Below are 17,129 nucleotides of genomic sequence, written 5' to 3' on the forward strand. Positions count from 1 at the left end.
TTTGGGAATACACTCTTAATGTGTATCCCTGACAACACCCATTCTTTATTCTACTACATCCGTTCTGCAGCTTTCAAGTTTTTGCTGCTGCAGTTCTTTTATGGAGTTGACAAGTTTGGTTCTGCTTTCCAGCATAGGACAATGAAAATGTGGCACCAGGGAGCGTAACTGAGCAGTGGCCCCAGCTGTTGCACCTGAATCCACCACCAGGTCTGCACTGAGGCCACATGTTTTAGCCTGTTTGGGTTGCTATAGCCAAGTACCATAGACAGGGTGGCTTATAAACAACAGAAATGTATTTCTCAGAGTTCTACAGGCTGCAGGTCTAAGATCAGTATACCAGCATGGTCAGGCTCTGGTGAGGGCCCTCTTCTAGGTTGCAGACTGCCAGCTTCTCATTGTATCCTCAACATGGCAGAAAGAGGATGACAGAGCTTTCTGGGGTCTCTTTTCTAGAACACTAATTCTACATACGGGCTCTATGTTCATGACTTAATTACTTCCAAAGGCCTCACATCCTGAGACCATCACACTGGGAGTTAGGATTTCAGCATATGAATTTTGGGGGAACACAAACATTCAGCTCATTGCACCATGCCTCCCACAGGCTGCCTTCTGCCAGTGTCTGGGTGCAGCAAGCCCATTCCCCACAGTTGCAGGACTTCTCTGACTGACAGCTTCAGCTTAAGGACTCCCCTTTGGCCTGGTCAAAACTTTCCTAGAGCTGTGCCGCTGTCTGAGTTCCTTCCTACGCAGACCCTCCTGCCCTTCCTCTCTCACAGGGTCAGACATGCATGGAGGTGTGACGGCACTCCTTGCCTTCTCCAGTTCTCTCCTCATTTTCTGTCACCATCATTTTCTCCAATAAATCTTGTCTTTCTTCAATAAATCTCATGTCTAGTCCTGTCTTGGTGTCTGCTTCTGATAACATATCCAACATCATAGCATTTTTAAGCTTTGCTGCCATGATTACTTTTTTTTTTTTTTGAGACGGAATCTCACTCTGTCACCCAGGCTGGAGTGCAGTGGTGCGATCTTGGCTCACTGCAGGCTCTCCCTCCCGGGTTCACGCCGTTCTCCTGCCTCAGCCTCCCAAGTAGCTGGGACTACAGGTGCCCACCACCACGCCCGGCTAATTTTTTGTATTTTTAGTAGAGACGAGAGTTTCACCATGTTAGCCAGGATGGTCTCGATCTCCTGACCTCGTGATCCGCCTGCCTCGGCCTCCCAAAGTGCTGGGATTACAGGCGTGAACCACTGCGCCTGGCCTTTTTTTTTTTTTTTTTTTTTTGAGATGGAGTTTCACTCTTGTTGCCCAGGCTGGAGTGCAATGGCGCGATCTCGGCTCACCGCAACCTCTGCTACCACGCCTGGCTAATTTTTTGAGTAGAGACAGGGTTTCACCATGTTAGTCAGGCTGGTCTTGAAATCCTGACCTCAGGTGATCCACCTGCCTCGGCCTCCCAAAGTTCTGGGATTACAGGTATGTGCCACTGTGCTTGGCACTTTTTGTGTCTTTTAAAAGTACAGTCAGTCCTCATCTTTTATGCATTCAGCTTTCTACAGCCTGTTGTTCTTTCTTACAGTAATGCTCCTAAACCAGTGTTTTTCAGAGTACAACACATTAATGGATCTTGAAATCAATTTAGTAAGTCTTGAAGACAGTAGACTAGAACTTTAAAAATCAGAGTACATCATAAAAGGTAAAAGTAATATTGTTTTAGGAGACTTGTTTCAGTGTGTACTGGGGACTCTATTAAATATATTTCTTTCTGTGGGTTACAGTAAAAAATAAAAACCACAATGAGATACTATTTCACATCAGTCAGAATGGCCATTATTAAAAAGTCAAAAAATAACAGGTGCTGGCTAGGTTGCAGAGAAAAGGGAACACTTATACACTGTTGGTGGGAGTGTAAATTAGTTCAACCATCGTGGAAAGCAGTATGGTGATTCCTCAGAGAGCTAAAAGCAGAACTACCATTCGACCCAGCATTCCCATTACTGGGTATATACCCAGAGGAATGTGAAGCATTCTGCTATAAAGACACATGCATGCGAATGTTCATTGCAGCACTGTTCACAATAGCAAAGACATGGAATCAACCTAAATGCCCAACAGTGACACACTGGATAAAGAAAAGGTGGTACGTTTACACCTTGGAATACTCTGCAGCTATAAAAAAGAATGAGATCATGCCTTCTGTGGGAACATGGATAGAGCTGGAGGCTGTTATCCTTAGCAAACTAGCACAGGAGCAGAAAACGAAATACTGCATGTTCTCATTTATTTATAAGTTGGAGCTAAATGATAAGAACTTATGAACACAAAGAAAGAAGCAACAGACACTGGGGTCCACTTGAGGTGGGAATGGTAGGAGGAGGGAGAGAAGCAGAAAAGATAAGTATTGTCTACTGAGCTTAATACCTGAGCGATGTGATATTATGTACAACAAACCCCCGTGACTCGTGTTTATCTATTTAACAAACCTTCACATGTACCCCCAAACCTAAAATAAAAATTAAAAGAAAAAAGAAACCCAAAAGGACAAGAGCATATATAAACTAATGGAATTATTACATTTAATCTCTCTGATGAGTGAGGTATAGTAGTAGATTTAATATAGAGATACTTAAAAGTTGGGGATGTTTCAGCATCAAAAATACCTTCCTGTGATCCAAAAACAGGAAGGTTTTACAGGTGTCTAGGGCTGTTGGTGGAGGTTCAGCTTCCTATAGACTTCATTGTTTAGAAAGAAGTAGTGTTTTCTCTTGACAAAGTTTTTAGGAAAAGCATTATGATAAAATTACAGTCATCTTTACAGTTTCCTACTCAATCATTTATAACATCACTATTAATATTGACACTAATTTCTTTTGTCTTTAAGGTGTCACTTCTAGTTAGAAAACTAGGATTTAAGGTTAAAAAACCTGCTCTTGGGCCGGGCGCAGTGGCTCACGCCTGTAATCCCAGCACTTTGGGAGGCCGAGGTGAGCGGATCACGAGGTCAGGAGACCGAGACCATCCTGGCTAACACGGCGAAACCCCATCTCTACTAAAAATTACAAAAAATTAGCCGGGCGTGGTGGCGGGCGCCTGTAGTCCCAGCTACTAGGGAAGCTGAGGCAGGAGAATGGCGTGAACCTGGGAGGCGCAGCTTGCAGTGAGCCGAGATCGCGCCACTGCACTCCAGCCTGGGCGACAGAGCAAGACTCCATCTCAAAAAACAAAAAAACAAAAAACAAAAACAAAAACATGCTCTTAAGAAATGGTTTTGGCCAGGCACAGTGGCTCACGCCTGTAAACCCAGCACTTTGGGAGACCGAGGCAGGAAAGTCACTTGAGCCCAGGAGTTCGAGACCAGCCCGGGCAACACAGTGAGACCCTCTCTCCAGAAAAAAATTAAAGAATTAGCTGGGCATGGTGGTGCATGCCTGTAGTTCCAGCCACCTGGGAGGCTGAGGTGGGAGAACTGCTTGAGCCAGGGAGGTTGAGGCTGCAATGTGTTGTGATTGTGCTACTGCACTCCAACCTGGTGACAGAACAACACCCTGCCTCAAAAAAAATTTTTTTTAATTTCTCATACTTAATGTTTGATCTTTAAAAACACATATACATTGCAAACCAATGTTGGGATAAAAAGCAAACTATAAACAATTATAATTAGAGAATTTATAATATTTTTTAGTTCTTGGCATAGAGCCTCCACTGAAGTAATTATACTTTTTCCAAGGCAATTTTTACACAAACCTTTAAAGGAACACATATGTTTGAAAGTAGATGATGGCCTCTGGTTACCACTAGCTCATTTCCAGATGGTGCTGGTCATTCTCCCACTGTATGCGACATAACCCATGTTTCCTCTGCCTGCTGGATAGCAGTTTATAGAAGAATGAGCACAGATCTCACCACCTACGTAACAAATTCCATACAGGTCAAACATTGAACAAAGCACATAAAAGACAGACTGGAACAGGTTTTTGCCATGATTCAGAAGTTTATATTGTTCTTTTGGTGGCTTTTATGTAAGAGAAGATGAGGACAATGTTTTTGCTGGTTATAAGTGATTAACTTATTTTAACATTTCACTTCTTTCCGATTTCAGTAAGCTAATATTTTCATGTGTATTTTCTGACTTTTCTCTTTCATATATGTGTTACCGAAGTGAACTGGGGTCCACTTGCCTGATGCAGTCAGGTGAAACATCCACACCGTGGTTTGTAATATCAGGAGAAAGGAGAGTATTTATTTGCAGGTTGCCAAGCAAGTAGAATCAGGCAGCTCTCGCTTAAGACCTGACCTCTCTGATGGCTTGTAAGCAAGGGTTTTTAAAGGCAGGAGTACATTTCAGGAAAGCAGAAGTTACAGGCAAAGTTGTAAATCAATACATAGAGGTTATATATTGGTTTGGACTAAAAAGGCAGGATATTTTGAAGCGGGGCCTTACAGGTCATAAGCAGATTCCAAGATTTTCTGATTTGGTTAAGGTAGAGCAGCTTGTTTAAAAAACTTGGTGTCTGCAGAAAGATGTGTTAGGTCTGGCTCGTGTACATGACTTCTAGGCCTCTCAGGAAGAACTTTAGAACAATGAATGCAGTTAGAGTTCAGTCCTCAGTCTCCCCTTATCTGAGGTCTACATGCCAGTGGACCCATTTGGTGGGGGTCTGAGTTTCTGAAAAACAATGCAGGGACATATGTTAAAATGTTATTTTTACTTTATATAGGGAACCAAACATCTTGTGACTCTAACTTCCTTGGCTGTCTTTTAAGCTACTGTTATCTTCTTATCAAGTTGCTCATTTACTTCTCAGGGCTAGCTAGGTGCCTGGAATTTCCCTTACAGGAACTCAAGGCTTTCCTTTATTTCCATGTTTGGGGGTGGGGGTGCGGTGGCAGGTCCCTAAGTGTGGGGGGGTGGTCCCTGTTTTGTCTCATATGCACACTTAATATTTGACTACAACACATTATGCTGTGTATCTCTATGATTAAAGATTTTAGTAAAACCAGCAGTTTGGGTGCTGTTAATTTAGTGCTTTCATGTCTCTTGAGAAGTAGAAGGATGTGCCTTTAAATGTCTGAGGAACCCTGACATCCCGAAAGCTTTGGCAGAATTTTGATGAACATGTTCAGTAAAAGTTCTCTGTGTTTTCTAAGTTAGATATGAAAACCTCCTTGGTGGCAGGCACATGCCATAGTTAGATCTCTTTGGTGATGGCCAATGCTGGCTCCACCCCTGCCTCTGTGCTAGTATTTATACCTTCTTCCACTGTTCTCAGTGCAGCTGTCACTTGATGGGCAACCAGAGAGGCTAGCGGTGGGGCTGACGGGGAAAAAGGGAGTCTTTTTGAAACTCAGGTGTGTAAATTATCCCTAAGCCCTATTCCTCTACCCTTACCCCCAGTCACATGCACCAAAGCCTCTTTCCCCTCCCCTAAAATACATCCCTTTGACACTCTCTTGTATAGAGCAGGCCTTGACCTTCTTTTAAACCTGATTTCACCTAGAGCAGCAGGGGGCAAGTGGGGGAGCACAACTTTTTTTTCTCCCCAGCCCAGAACCCTGGGTCTAGACTTTGTTTCCCTTTAGGAATGACAAATCATAAAATATACTTTCCTCATTTTGATTTGGAGCCAAGAGTCTAAGGTAGCAAGAAGGAATAAGAGAGCATCATAACAGGCCACTAAAAATCTCTAGATTTACTATCAGCTGGCTTTCCCCTTTCCTTTGGGTTGTGTCCTCAAACATGGAATGCATGGTGTCCGTGCTGACCAGCATGGTGGCCACTTGCCACACGTGGCTGTTGAGCACTTTGAAATGTAGATAGTCCAAATTGAAACATACTATAAGTGAAAAATAAGCACTGTACACAGAAAGTCTAAATATGAATAAAACATCTCAATACTTTAGAAATATTGCTTCTATATTGAAATGATAATATTTTGGGGGCTTTGGATAAAATATATTATTAAAATTAGCTTCACTTGTTTCTCTTCACTGTGGCTACCAGAAAATTTAAAATTACATTTATGGCTTGCATTATATTTCCACGGATTGTATTGTTTAAACCCCATTTCTATTTGCAGACGATTCTGGGAGGCTTAAATTTTGTTATTTTAATTTTTTAAAATTTAATTTAATTTATTTTTATTTTTTATTTTTTTTGAGATAGGGTCTCACTTTGCCACCCAGGCTAGAGTGCAGTGGCACTATCTTGGCTCATTGCAGCCTCAACTTCCTGTTCTCAAGCGATCCTCCCACCTGGCTCCATAAGTAGCTGTGACTACAAGGCGTGTGCCACCATTCTCAGCTATTTTTTTTTTTTTTTGTATTTTTTGTAGGGATCGGGTTTTGCCATCTTGCCCAGGCTGGTCTTGAACTCCTGAGCTCAAGCGATCTGCCTGCCTTGGCCCCCCCAAAGCGCTAGAATTACAGGTGTGAGCCACCACGCCAGGCCAATTTTGTTATTTTATAATCAATAAATTTTTAAATTTATAATCAATTTATTTTAAGTATATGTACTTAATATAAAAATTATAAAATACCAAAATAGACAGGAAAACGACTCAAAATATACCAGCCAGAAATAAATTTGTAGAGCTTTTAACTATGAAGTCCCCAAATGTATTCATTGTATGCACCCATTTCCTGGACGCATTTCTATTTCATATGCAGGGCTAAATCAGAATGGCAAGAAGAAACCCATGACATTCTGTACTTAATTTTTGCAGTATGGGTTACATCAGTTTGCTTTGGGCATTAAGAGAGAAAGAGTTAGGCTGGGCGCTGTGGCTCATGCCTGTAACCCCAGCACTTTAGGAGGCCGAGACAGGCGGATCACCTGACATCAGGAGTTTGAGACCAGCCATGACCAACATGGATAAACCCCATCTCTACTAAAAATGCAAAATTAGCCGGGCATGGTTGCACATGTCTGTAATCCCAGCTACTTAGGAGGCTGAGGCAGGAGAACCGTTTGAACCCGGGAGGCGGAGGTTGCGGTGAGCCAAGATCGTGCCATTGCACTCCAGCCTGGACAACAAGAGTGAAACTCCATCTCAAAAAAAAAAAAAAAAGAGAGAAAGAGTTCCAGTGTGTATGGCAACTTGAGGGAAAGTGGAAAGAGGTTCATGTTACCTCTTTTTTTTTTTTTTGAGATGGAATCTTGCTCTGTCGCCCAGGCTGGAGTGCAGTGACGCGATCTTGGCTCACTGCAACCTCCGCCTCCTGGGTTCAAGCAATTCTCCCTGACTCAGCCTCCCGAGTAGCTGGGATTACAGGCACCTGCCACCACGCCTGGCTAATTTTTGTATTTTTAGTAGAGATGGGGTTTCGCCATGTTGGCCAGGCTGGTCTCAAACTCCTGACCTCAGGTGATCCACCTGCCTTAGCCTCCCAAAGTGCTGGGATTACAGGCGTGAGCCACTGCGCCCAGCCTTATCTTCTCTTCTGATGTCTAAAAAAAGAACCCAGAAAGAAAAGGAAAGAAAATGTGTTTCCTGGGCAATCACTCTCATTTCAAAACCATGCTAAGATGGTGCTGGTTTGCCTTGTGCTGATGTGAGCTCTGCTGTAGATCTCCCAGAATACAGCTGACTTTATTCCCAAAACAGACTTTGGCTAGTTTTCTTGCTTCAGATTGGCAGGTGTTCATGGTCTCTGGTTTCAGCTGGCAGAAGATTTACAGTTGGTTACGGAAGAGGAGCTTTGAAAGGGCGGAAATTTCACATCAGCACACCCCTCAGGTGGAGGCCTCAGGTGGCATAGAGAAGAAATGCTGAGGCTTGCTCCGAAAAGTTTCTGCTGAGCTCTGTTGTTCAGTACGTTTATCTGCAAACTATTTTAAAGAAAAAAGCTTATTCTCCTCACAGCCCAGTTATGAGGACAGACGTGGGTATCTGACAGACCTGAGTTTTAGTACAGGATCTGCCCCTAATTAGACATATGTCTTTGGACTTAAGTCTCAACTTTAGTTTCCTCAGTTGAGAAGTGGGAATAATAATGTTGACTATACCATAGGGATGTTATGAAGACCAGATATGATAATACATGTAAAGGGCTTAGCGTGGTGCGGGATGTTATGAAGACTAGATAGAATCATACATGTAAAGGGCTTAGTGCGGTACCCGGCACATAGTCTGTACTTAGTCCATGTTCACTGTAATTGCTATTGCTGTAGTTCTTTATTGAAGACTTGCACATGAAGAAACCAATATATAATGAAGAGAGTCTGTAGGAGGGGAGGGGCAGGCCCCAGTAACCACCTCTTCGGCCTCATCCCTCAGGTGGAGGGCTAGTTTGGGCCCATTCAGACCAGGAAGTCCCTGTGAGAAGGCCGAAGGTCCTGTGAGGTTTGGGTCATCTTTCTCAGACTGTGGGAGTTCAGGATGGTTCTGGAGAGCCTGGTACCAAGGCCAATCCTCAGAGTCACAGTTCCTCCAAGGAAGGCGCCAACAAAAGCAGAAGCAGGCCGGGCACCTTGGCTCACGCCTGTCATCCCAGCACTTTGGGAAGGTGAGGTGGGTGGATAGCTTGAGCTCAGGAGTTCGAGACCAGCCTGGCCAACATGGTGAAACCCCATCTCTACAAAAAATACAAAAATTAGCTTGTCATGGTGGTGTGTGCCTGTAGTCCCAGCTACTTGGGAGGCTGAGGTGGGAGGATCACCTAAGCCTGGGGAGGTCAGGGCTGCAGTGAGCCATGATCATGCTACTGTGCTCCAGCCTGGGTGACGGAGTGAGACCCTGTCTCAAAAAAAAAAAAAAAAAAATTAGCCAGTGTAGTGGTGTATACTTGTGGTCCCAGCTTCTTGTGAGGCTGAGGTGGGTACCAGGCTCTCCAGAACCATCCTGAACTCCTACAGTCTGGTGGGAGGATTGGGAGGTGGGAGGATTGCTTGAGCCCAGAAGGTCGAGGCTATAGTGAGCTATGATCACACTACTGCATTCCAGCTCTGTCTTAAAAAAGAAGCAAAACCAGGATCAGCCTTGAAGTGTCCAGGGTCTGGCCTTGGCCACTGTGACTGATCAAGTGACTGCAGGTGCATAGCCCCCTCAGTCAATTCTCAAGGGCTCCCCAGACCAGGCCTAGTTTCTTAAGGCTGGGAGTCAGGATCAGAATTGTTAGGAGGGGAGGCCGTGTTCACTAATTGTGCCCATGCCAGTATAGTATTCTTTTTTTTTATTTTTGAGATGGAGTCTTGCTCTGTTGACCAGGCTGGAGTGCAGTGGCACAATCCCGGCTTACTGCAGCTTCTGCCTCCCAGGTTCAAGCAGTTCTCCTGCCTCAGCCTCCAGAGTAGCTGGGATTAGAGGCGCCTGCCACCACACCCAGCTAATTTTTGCATTTTTAGTAGAGACCAGGCGTCACCATGTTGGCCAGGCTGGTCTGAAACTCCTGGCCTCAAGTGATCCACACACCTTGGCCTCCCAAAGTGCCGAGATTACAGGCGTGAGCCACTGCGTCTGGCCAAGTATAGTATTCTTAACATTGAATTTGTGTTGCAAGGACTCCTGGGAAGAGAGAAGACTCAGGTTTGCCCATGCCCATCAGAAGGAGGAGCACACTGCTGTTCTCAGTCTATTGGTTGTTTCGGCATAGATCTTTGTGGATTTTGTTTCTGTTTCTTTTGTACCCAATAGCCATAACTATTGTTTGCTAATTCTTTTCCTTTTCTTTATTGCAGACTTACCCTCTAGTTCTCTGCTTCCTTTTTACCACCTTTCCACTCTCCTTACCTCCCCAACACTCAAATTACCAGAAGCCTTTGGAAGAATACATTTCCTCACTGGTTTGTTTACCCCAAATTTATATTGATTAACTTTTTACCATTCTAGGAGTTTTGATCTGGGTAATGTAGGAAGTTGAAGAAGAAAGTATTAAGACTCTTTATCAATGCCTTTTGATAGCATTTGTGTAGCTGAAAATAATCTTGGGGCCAAGATAATGACCCTAACTTTAGAGAAAGATAAGGACTAGGTCCCTGAAAGATTGAACTTCCCTCTCAACCTATAGTTGTGGCTTGTTATATTACAGGGAGAAAATATCAGATACACAGAAAGACTGGAAGTTCTTTGAGGTGAGTCACTTATGTTTTGGTGCTTTTTGATATGAAACAATGTATACCAACAACCAATGGCCATTTGTCAGGCACTTATTTTTAGCGAATATCCTTTCTAAAAAACGGTGCTAACAAGCTATATGCTATACCTTAAATTGTTGGTCTGATTTTCCTCGTGCAAAAGTGAGTATGTGTATAATTTTTCATTGTTTCAGGAATATTGGGAAATTGGGTCATCTGGGTTTGTGTCTGCTTAGCTGTGTTATACAGACAGGTGGGAGTTTTCCATTTCACAGCTAAGGATTGTGATTCTTGTCTATTTTTTGTTGTAGTCCTTTTACACTTTCTGTACATATGTGGCTTGGATTGTCTTCCGACGTCAACACTTGACAGAGATTGAAGAAGAAGTAGGGAGACTCTTTCGTACCAATATGTTCAACATTCCTCGCAGGAGGCGTGAAGATGAGGAATCAGGAGGGGAAAAGAAACGCATGACTTTTGTTCAGTTCAGGTATGACCTTTTGACTTTCCTATGCTCAGGGGTATTTCTTTTCTTCCTTTCCTTTCTTTTCTTTTCTTTTTTCTTCTCTTTTTTTTTTTCTTTCTTTCTTTTTTTTTTTTTTGAGACAGAGTTTGCTCTGTTGCTGAGGCTGGAGTGCAGTGGCGCGAGCTTGGCTCACTGCAACGTCTGACTCCTGGGTTCAAGCAATTCTCCTGTCTCAGCCTCCTGAGTAGCTGGGATTACAGACACGCGCCACCACGCCTGGCTAATTTTTTGTATTTTTAGTAGAGACGGAGTTTCACCATGTTGGTCAAGCTGGTCTCGAACTCCTAACCTCAGGTGATTCACACGCCTCAGCCTCCCAAAGTGCTGGGATTACAGGCGTAAGCCACCGCGCCTGGCCTCCTCTTTTTTTTTTCAGACAGGATCTCATTCCGTCACCCAGGCTGGAAGGCAGTGGTGTGATCACAGCTCACTGCAGCCTCAACCTCCCAGGCTCAAGTGATCCTCCTGTAGCTAGGACTGCAGGCATGCTGTCTTACCTGGCTACTTTTTAAAATTTTTTGTAGAGACGGGGGTCTTGCTATGTTGCCCAGGCTGGTCTCGAACTCCTGGGCTCAAATGATCCTCCCGCCTTGATCGCCCAAAGGGTTGGGATTACAGGCATGAGCCACTGCACCTGGCCTCAAGAACACTTCTAGAAAACAGGGTGATATGACCTAAATGTCACCTTCCTCCCCAACAGGAGAATGATGGCAAAACGCCCAGCAATTAAAAAAGCCATCAACATGCGTTCTCCAGTCATGTCTACTCTGCTGCCATCTCTCAGAGAAAAAGCTCAAAACGTCTTTGAGAAAAAGTATCATCAAGTAGACGTCAGATTCCCAGCCGAGATGCAAAAGCATGTGGGAACTCTGGACTCTGTGCCCATGCCGGTGTAAGTGGCTTGGCAAGAGAAGCATGAGTGCCTTGAGGTGGCATCCCAGGTGGGGCTGGAAGGGGCGGGGGCCCAGGCACCATGCCTCTGCCAGGGAATCGAGCCATTTTCTTACTTCTGCCGATGACAGCCCCCATTTTCTTACTTCTGCCCTGCTCCCCTCCTAGTTTCCTTTCTAGAGAATCTTGAAGTACACCCATCTAGACCAGAAAAACAATTGCTAGAAAGTGGTGCTAGACTCCAAATAGTTCTAGTTTGGAGGAGTGAGTAACTGATTTTTTTTTTTTTTTTTTTTGAGATGGAGTCCCTCTCTTGTTGCCTAGGCTGGAGTGCAATGGCACAATCTCAGCTCACTTCAACCTCTGCCTCCTGAGTTCAAGTGATTCTCCTGCCTCAGCCTCCTGAGTAGCTGGGATTATAGGCATGAGCCACCACACCTGGCTAGTTTTGTATTTTTAGTAGAGATGGGGTTTCTCCATGTTGGTCAGGCTGGTCTCAAACTCCTGAGCTTAGGTGATCTGCCCGCCTCAGCCTCCCAAAGTGTTGGGATTACAGGCGTGAGCCACCACGCCCAGCCTGTAACTGAATTTTTTTAAGGCTGAGGTTTTTCTATTACTAGAATCACCTTGAGAAATGTGGGAAGCGCTAGTACAAAATCTTGCTAAGGATTTACTTTTGGACTCATATATAAGACTACAGTGGTAGTTCATGGAAACAGGGAAAGTTTTTAAAAAGAGAGAGACAGTATATCTTAGCTTTAGTGTACAAACACACACACATAACATACACACAACCACAATCACAGTTGCAACCCTGCACGTCAGTCTTTGGCCTCACCACTTCAGCTATCCCAATAATTCTTTTCACAGAGTTGGCATCTTGGGGGAGCCTCGATATCTATTCAACCCGCATACGCTTCACCCCCTTGATCCAGAAGAAAACACAAAATCATTTGGGAGACATCCTTCCTTGATGGAAAAAAATAACATGAGGATTCAGGATACACTGGACTTGGTCATGAAAACACTGTCCTCTCATACATCATGCCCTAAGTAACCTGGTACATTCCATATCTCAAGTAAACTACTTTGACTTTATAGAAGATGGTTATTCGTTATTATTATTAAGCTTTTAAAATTTTTCAAATTACCTGGTTAAAAGTTGAACAGCAGACAAAGAATTCCTGAAAGCTCTTGAAAAGCTCATTTTCCTATTTTTAGTAGTTTGCTTTATTTATTTATTTGAGCTCTATGTGACTACTAAGAGTAATGTATTAGAACATTTAGTCAGTGCTCTAGTTTACTAGTAAAGAAGCATTCTGTTTATTCATTTCTCGATTTTTTTTTTTTTTTTGAGACAGAGTCTTACTCTGTAGCCCAGGCTGGACAGCAGTGATGTGATCTCTGCTAAAGCAGAGAAAAATGCTAAAGCAATTTTCTCTGCTTTAGCCTGAGTAGCTGTGATTACAGGCATGCGCCACCACGCCCAGCTAATTTTTTTGTATTTTTAGTAGAGATGGGGTTTCACCATGTTGGCCAGGCTGGTCTCCAACTCCTGACCTCAAACATTCCGCCTACCTTGGCCTCCCAAAGTGCTGGGGTTACAGGTGTGAGCCACTGCACCCGGCCTTGTTTATTCATTTCTAAGTTCATTTTTGCCTTATGAGATGTCTTCTTTGGTACATGTGAAAACAGAACTTCATAATCAAAAAAGGCACATTAAGACTTTTTAACTTTAATCTCTTTCTATGACTATATTATTATTGTTATTACTGGCATTGAGATATAAAGTATATCAGATTCATTTAGAAGCCTTCTAACATTCATTCTTTCATTTATTCATTTAACAACAAATATATATTAAGCCCCTATTCCATCCAGAGCCGTGTACTAGGTTATGTAGGAAAAAAAAGATGAAGACAAAGACAATATCCTCCAGGTCTATGTAGCAGAGAAGATAAATAAAATACACCATCACAATATAATATTAAATATGTTATTGGCCACAGAAGCGATAAACGCACAAAGTGCCTCAAGAGGACAGAGCCATGGAGCAGTCAGTTCTGAGGGCAGCAGGAGAGTTCTGATTTGAACTTAGCTTTGGAGGGATTCAGTGGTACTGAAAGGGAACTTGCAGTCAGGAAAAGCGCTTGCAAAGGCACAGAGATGGGAAAGTGGACCCTGTGACTGCGGAATGCCAAGAGCATGGTGTCTGCAGTGGGCAGAGAAGGGCGGGCCTGAAAGGTCAGCTGAGTCCTGGACATCCAGCTAGGGAGTGAGTTGGATGTTATCTGGTAGGCAGTGAAGATAAAGAATTGCTAATAAAACCAATTCACTAGATGGAATACAGGGCTGTTGATTATATAATATTATCATTTTAAAAGTACTGTAAGGGTATAGAGTTTAGTCACCTAAAACAACTGGACTAAATTTGCCAGGCCACAGGTTTATCCTCAGGCTTCAACATCCTCCATTTGGCATTCAGCTTCATAGAAAAACTGGACACCTTTCCCAGATTCAATATCCAGGGCAGAGGAACATCAATTCCAGCCTATTGGTATTGGGGCATCTTTTTAAACATGCACTCTGTCTTCACCCTCTCATCCTTTATTACCCACGTTAGCTCCTGGACTATCAGCTAACCCTGGTTGGCCTTTTTTTTAAAGTGGAGAATTAGATTATAATGCACTGTTATAACAAATTTTTAACTAGAATATGCTGACATGGTTTTTTTGTTTGTTTTTTGAGGTAGGGTCTCGCTCTGTCAACCAGGCTCCCAGACTCGAGTACAGTGGCACATTCATGGCTCCCTGTAGCCTCCACCTCCTGGGCTCAGGTAACCCTCCCACCTCAGCCTCCTGAGTAGCTGGGACCACAGGCACATGCCACCATGCCCAGCTAATTTTTGTATTTTTTGCAGAGACATTCTCACCACGTTTCCCAGGCTGGTCTTGAACTCCTGAGCTCAAGCTGTCTGCCTGCCTCGGCCTCCCAAAGTGCTAGGATTATAGGTGTGAGCCACTGCACCTGGCTGTTTTGTTTAAAAAGTTTTTTTTTTTTTTGAGATGGAGTCCCGCTCTGTCGCCCAGGCTGGAGTGCAATGGCGCCATCTTGGCTCACTGCAAGCTCCACCTCCCAGGTTTATGCCATTCTCCTGCCTCAGCCTCCCGGGTAGCTGGGACTACAGGTGCCTGCCACCACGCCTGGCTAATTTTTTATATTTTTAGTAGAGACGGGGTTTCACCATGTTAGCCAGGATGGTCTCGATCTCCTGACCTCGTGATCCGCCTGCCTCAGCCTCCCAAAGTGCTGGGATTACAGGTATGAGCCACCATGCCCGGCCTGTTTAATAGGTATTTTTTAAAAAGAAAACCTTGGAATTATGAGACTTTTGTAACTATCTTTACTAGGCTTTTCTCTCGCTCCTTTCTGAACTATGAGGCTTAGATATATTTCATTTATTCATTCTTAGGTTTACATTTTTTATTCTATAATTACTATATCCCCACTCTGTACTAGGCACCACATTAGGTGCTGGGAATTCAGTGTGGATGAAATAAATATAGCCTGCTCATTTATGGAACTGACATTCTTGAGGGAAGACAGGCATGAAACAAATACTCAGATTATGAACAAATTGCCATGGTGATGAGTGCCGCAAAAGAGAAGAAGAGGATGCTGTTAACATGTATCATCAGAGGCCTGCTGGTATGGGGGAGATTGTCAGGGAAAGGGAAAGTCGTCCCTGAGGAATCGACATTTAAATCTGAGAACTGATGACTCATAGGAGTTGGAGAGGTGGGAAGTTAGGAGGGGAATATTCCTGGTTGTCTTCATTATCTACTGCTGTATACCATTACCTCAAAACATGGTGGCTTAAAACAGCAACATTTATTGTCTCATAGTTTTGGTAGGTCAGGAATATGGTGGCAGTTAGCTGACTACTTTCACTCAGGGTCTCTCAAAAGGCTTCAAAGTGGCAACCAGGGCTAAAGTGAAGTCATTTAAAGGCTCAGTTGGGGATTGACCCCACTGAAGACTGCAAAACATCACTGAAATAAAGAAAACCTAAATAAGTATGAAGACATGTTGGTGGATTGGAAGACAATATTGTTATGATGGCAGTAATCCCCACATTAATCTACATATTCTATGCAATCCCTATTAAAACCCTAGCTCACTCTTTTGCAGAAATTGACAAGATGATTCTAACATTCATATAAAATTTTAAGGGATCCAGAATAGCCCAAATAATCTTGAAAAAGAAGAACCAAGTTGGAGGACTAATACTTTCTGATTTCAAACTTACTACAAGCTTTGGAAATCAAGACCATGTGGTACTGGCATAAGAACAAATACTTATATCAATGAAATAGAATCAAAAGTCTAGAAATAAATGCATGTATTATGGGCCATTGATTTTCGATAAGGGTGCCAAGACAATTCAATGGGGAAAATAATATTTTCAACAAATTATTCTGAGACAACTAGATATTCACCAGCAAAAGAATGAAGTTGGATCCATACCTCACACCATATGCAAAATTGAACTCAACATGAATCATAGACCTGAATATAAGAGGTAAAACTAGAACACTATTAGAAAAAAACATAGGAGTAAATCCTTATGTTGTTGGGTTAGGCACTAGTTTCTTGAATATGACACCAAAAGCACAAGCAACCAGAGAAAAATTGGTAAATTGGACCTCATCAAAATTATTAACTTCTGTGCTTCAAAGGACACTATCAAGAAAATGATGGTGATAGTTGTATAACTCTGAAAATACTAAAAACAACCAAATTGTTACATTTTAATGAGTGAATTGCATGGCATGTGGATTATATTTCAGTAAAGCCATTATAAAGAAAAATAAGAAAGTACAAACACAACCCCCCAAAATGAGAGAAAATATTTGCAAATCACATATGTGAAGAGTCTAGTATTCAGAATATAAAAAGAACTTTGATTTCACAATAAAAAAGACACAATATTTAAATGGGCAAAGGATTTGAACAGACGTTTATCCAAAGAAGTTGTACAGCTAACCAATAAGCTCATGAGAAAATGCTTAACATCAGTAGTCATTTAAAAAATGCAAATCAAAACTACAAGGAGATACCACTTCACACCTGCTAGGATGGCTGTAAGCAAAACAACAAGAGCAAGTGCCAGTGAGGATGTGGAAAAATTGGAACCCTCCTAACATTGCTGGTGGGAATGTAAAATGATGCAGCCACTTGGAAAACTAGCATTTCCTCCAAAAGTTAGGCATAGAGTTACCATATGACCCAGCAATTCCACTCTTAAGTATGTCCAAGAGAAATGAAAACATTACGTTCATGCAAAAACTTGCCCACAAATGTCATAGCAGTATTATTCATTACAGCCCCAAAATGGAGCAACCTAAATGTCCTTCAGTTGATGAATGGTTAAACAAAATGCAGTTTATCCATATAGTGAAACATTATGCAGCCATAAAAAGGAATGAAGTACTAATTCATGCTACAAGGTGAATGAAATTTGAAAATATTATGCTAAGTGAAAGAAGCCACACACAAAAGGACACATAATGTATGATTCCAATTGTATGAAATGTCCAGCATAGGCAAATCCATAAAGACAAGGTATTATT

At 42.7% G+C, this 17,129-nt stretch overlaps 1 protein-coding gene across 4 annotated transcripts in view; it reads left to right on the forward strand.

Annotated features, from left to right (window-relative positions):
- The window catches only part of PPP1R36 (protein phosphatase 1 regulatory subunit 36), a 41,726-nt gene extending 29,127 nt beyond the window's left edge, over positions 1 to 12,599 (forward strand). For all 4 annotated transcript variants that reach the window (XM_054449855.2, XM_054449858.2, XM_054449857.2 and 1 more), the window contains 4 exons: positions 10,034 to 10,076; positions 10,391 to 10,569; positions 11,306 to 11,497; positions 12,367 to 12,599. In XM_054449855.2, coding sequence (XP_054305830.1) covers positions 10,034 to 10,076; positions 10,391 to 10,569; positions 11,306 to 11,497; positions 12,367 to 12,553 — 601 coding nt within the window. In that variant the 3' untranslated portion in view covers positions 12,554 to 12,599. The remainder of the gene's footprint in view (positions 1 to 10,033; positions 10,077 to 10,390; positions 10,570 to 11,305; positions 11,498 to 12,366) is intronic.
- Positions 12,600 to 17,129: the final 4,530 nt, after the last annotated feature.

This window comes from Pongo pygmaeus, chromosome 15 (genome assembly GCF_028885625.2).
Source record: "Pongo pygmaeus isolate AG05252 chromosome 15, NHGRI_mPonPyg2-v2.0_pri, whole genome shotgun sequence".
NCBI classification, from domain to species: domain Eukaryota; kingdom Metazoa; phylum Chordata; class Mammalia; order Primates; family Hominidae; genus Pongo; species Pongo pygmaeus.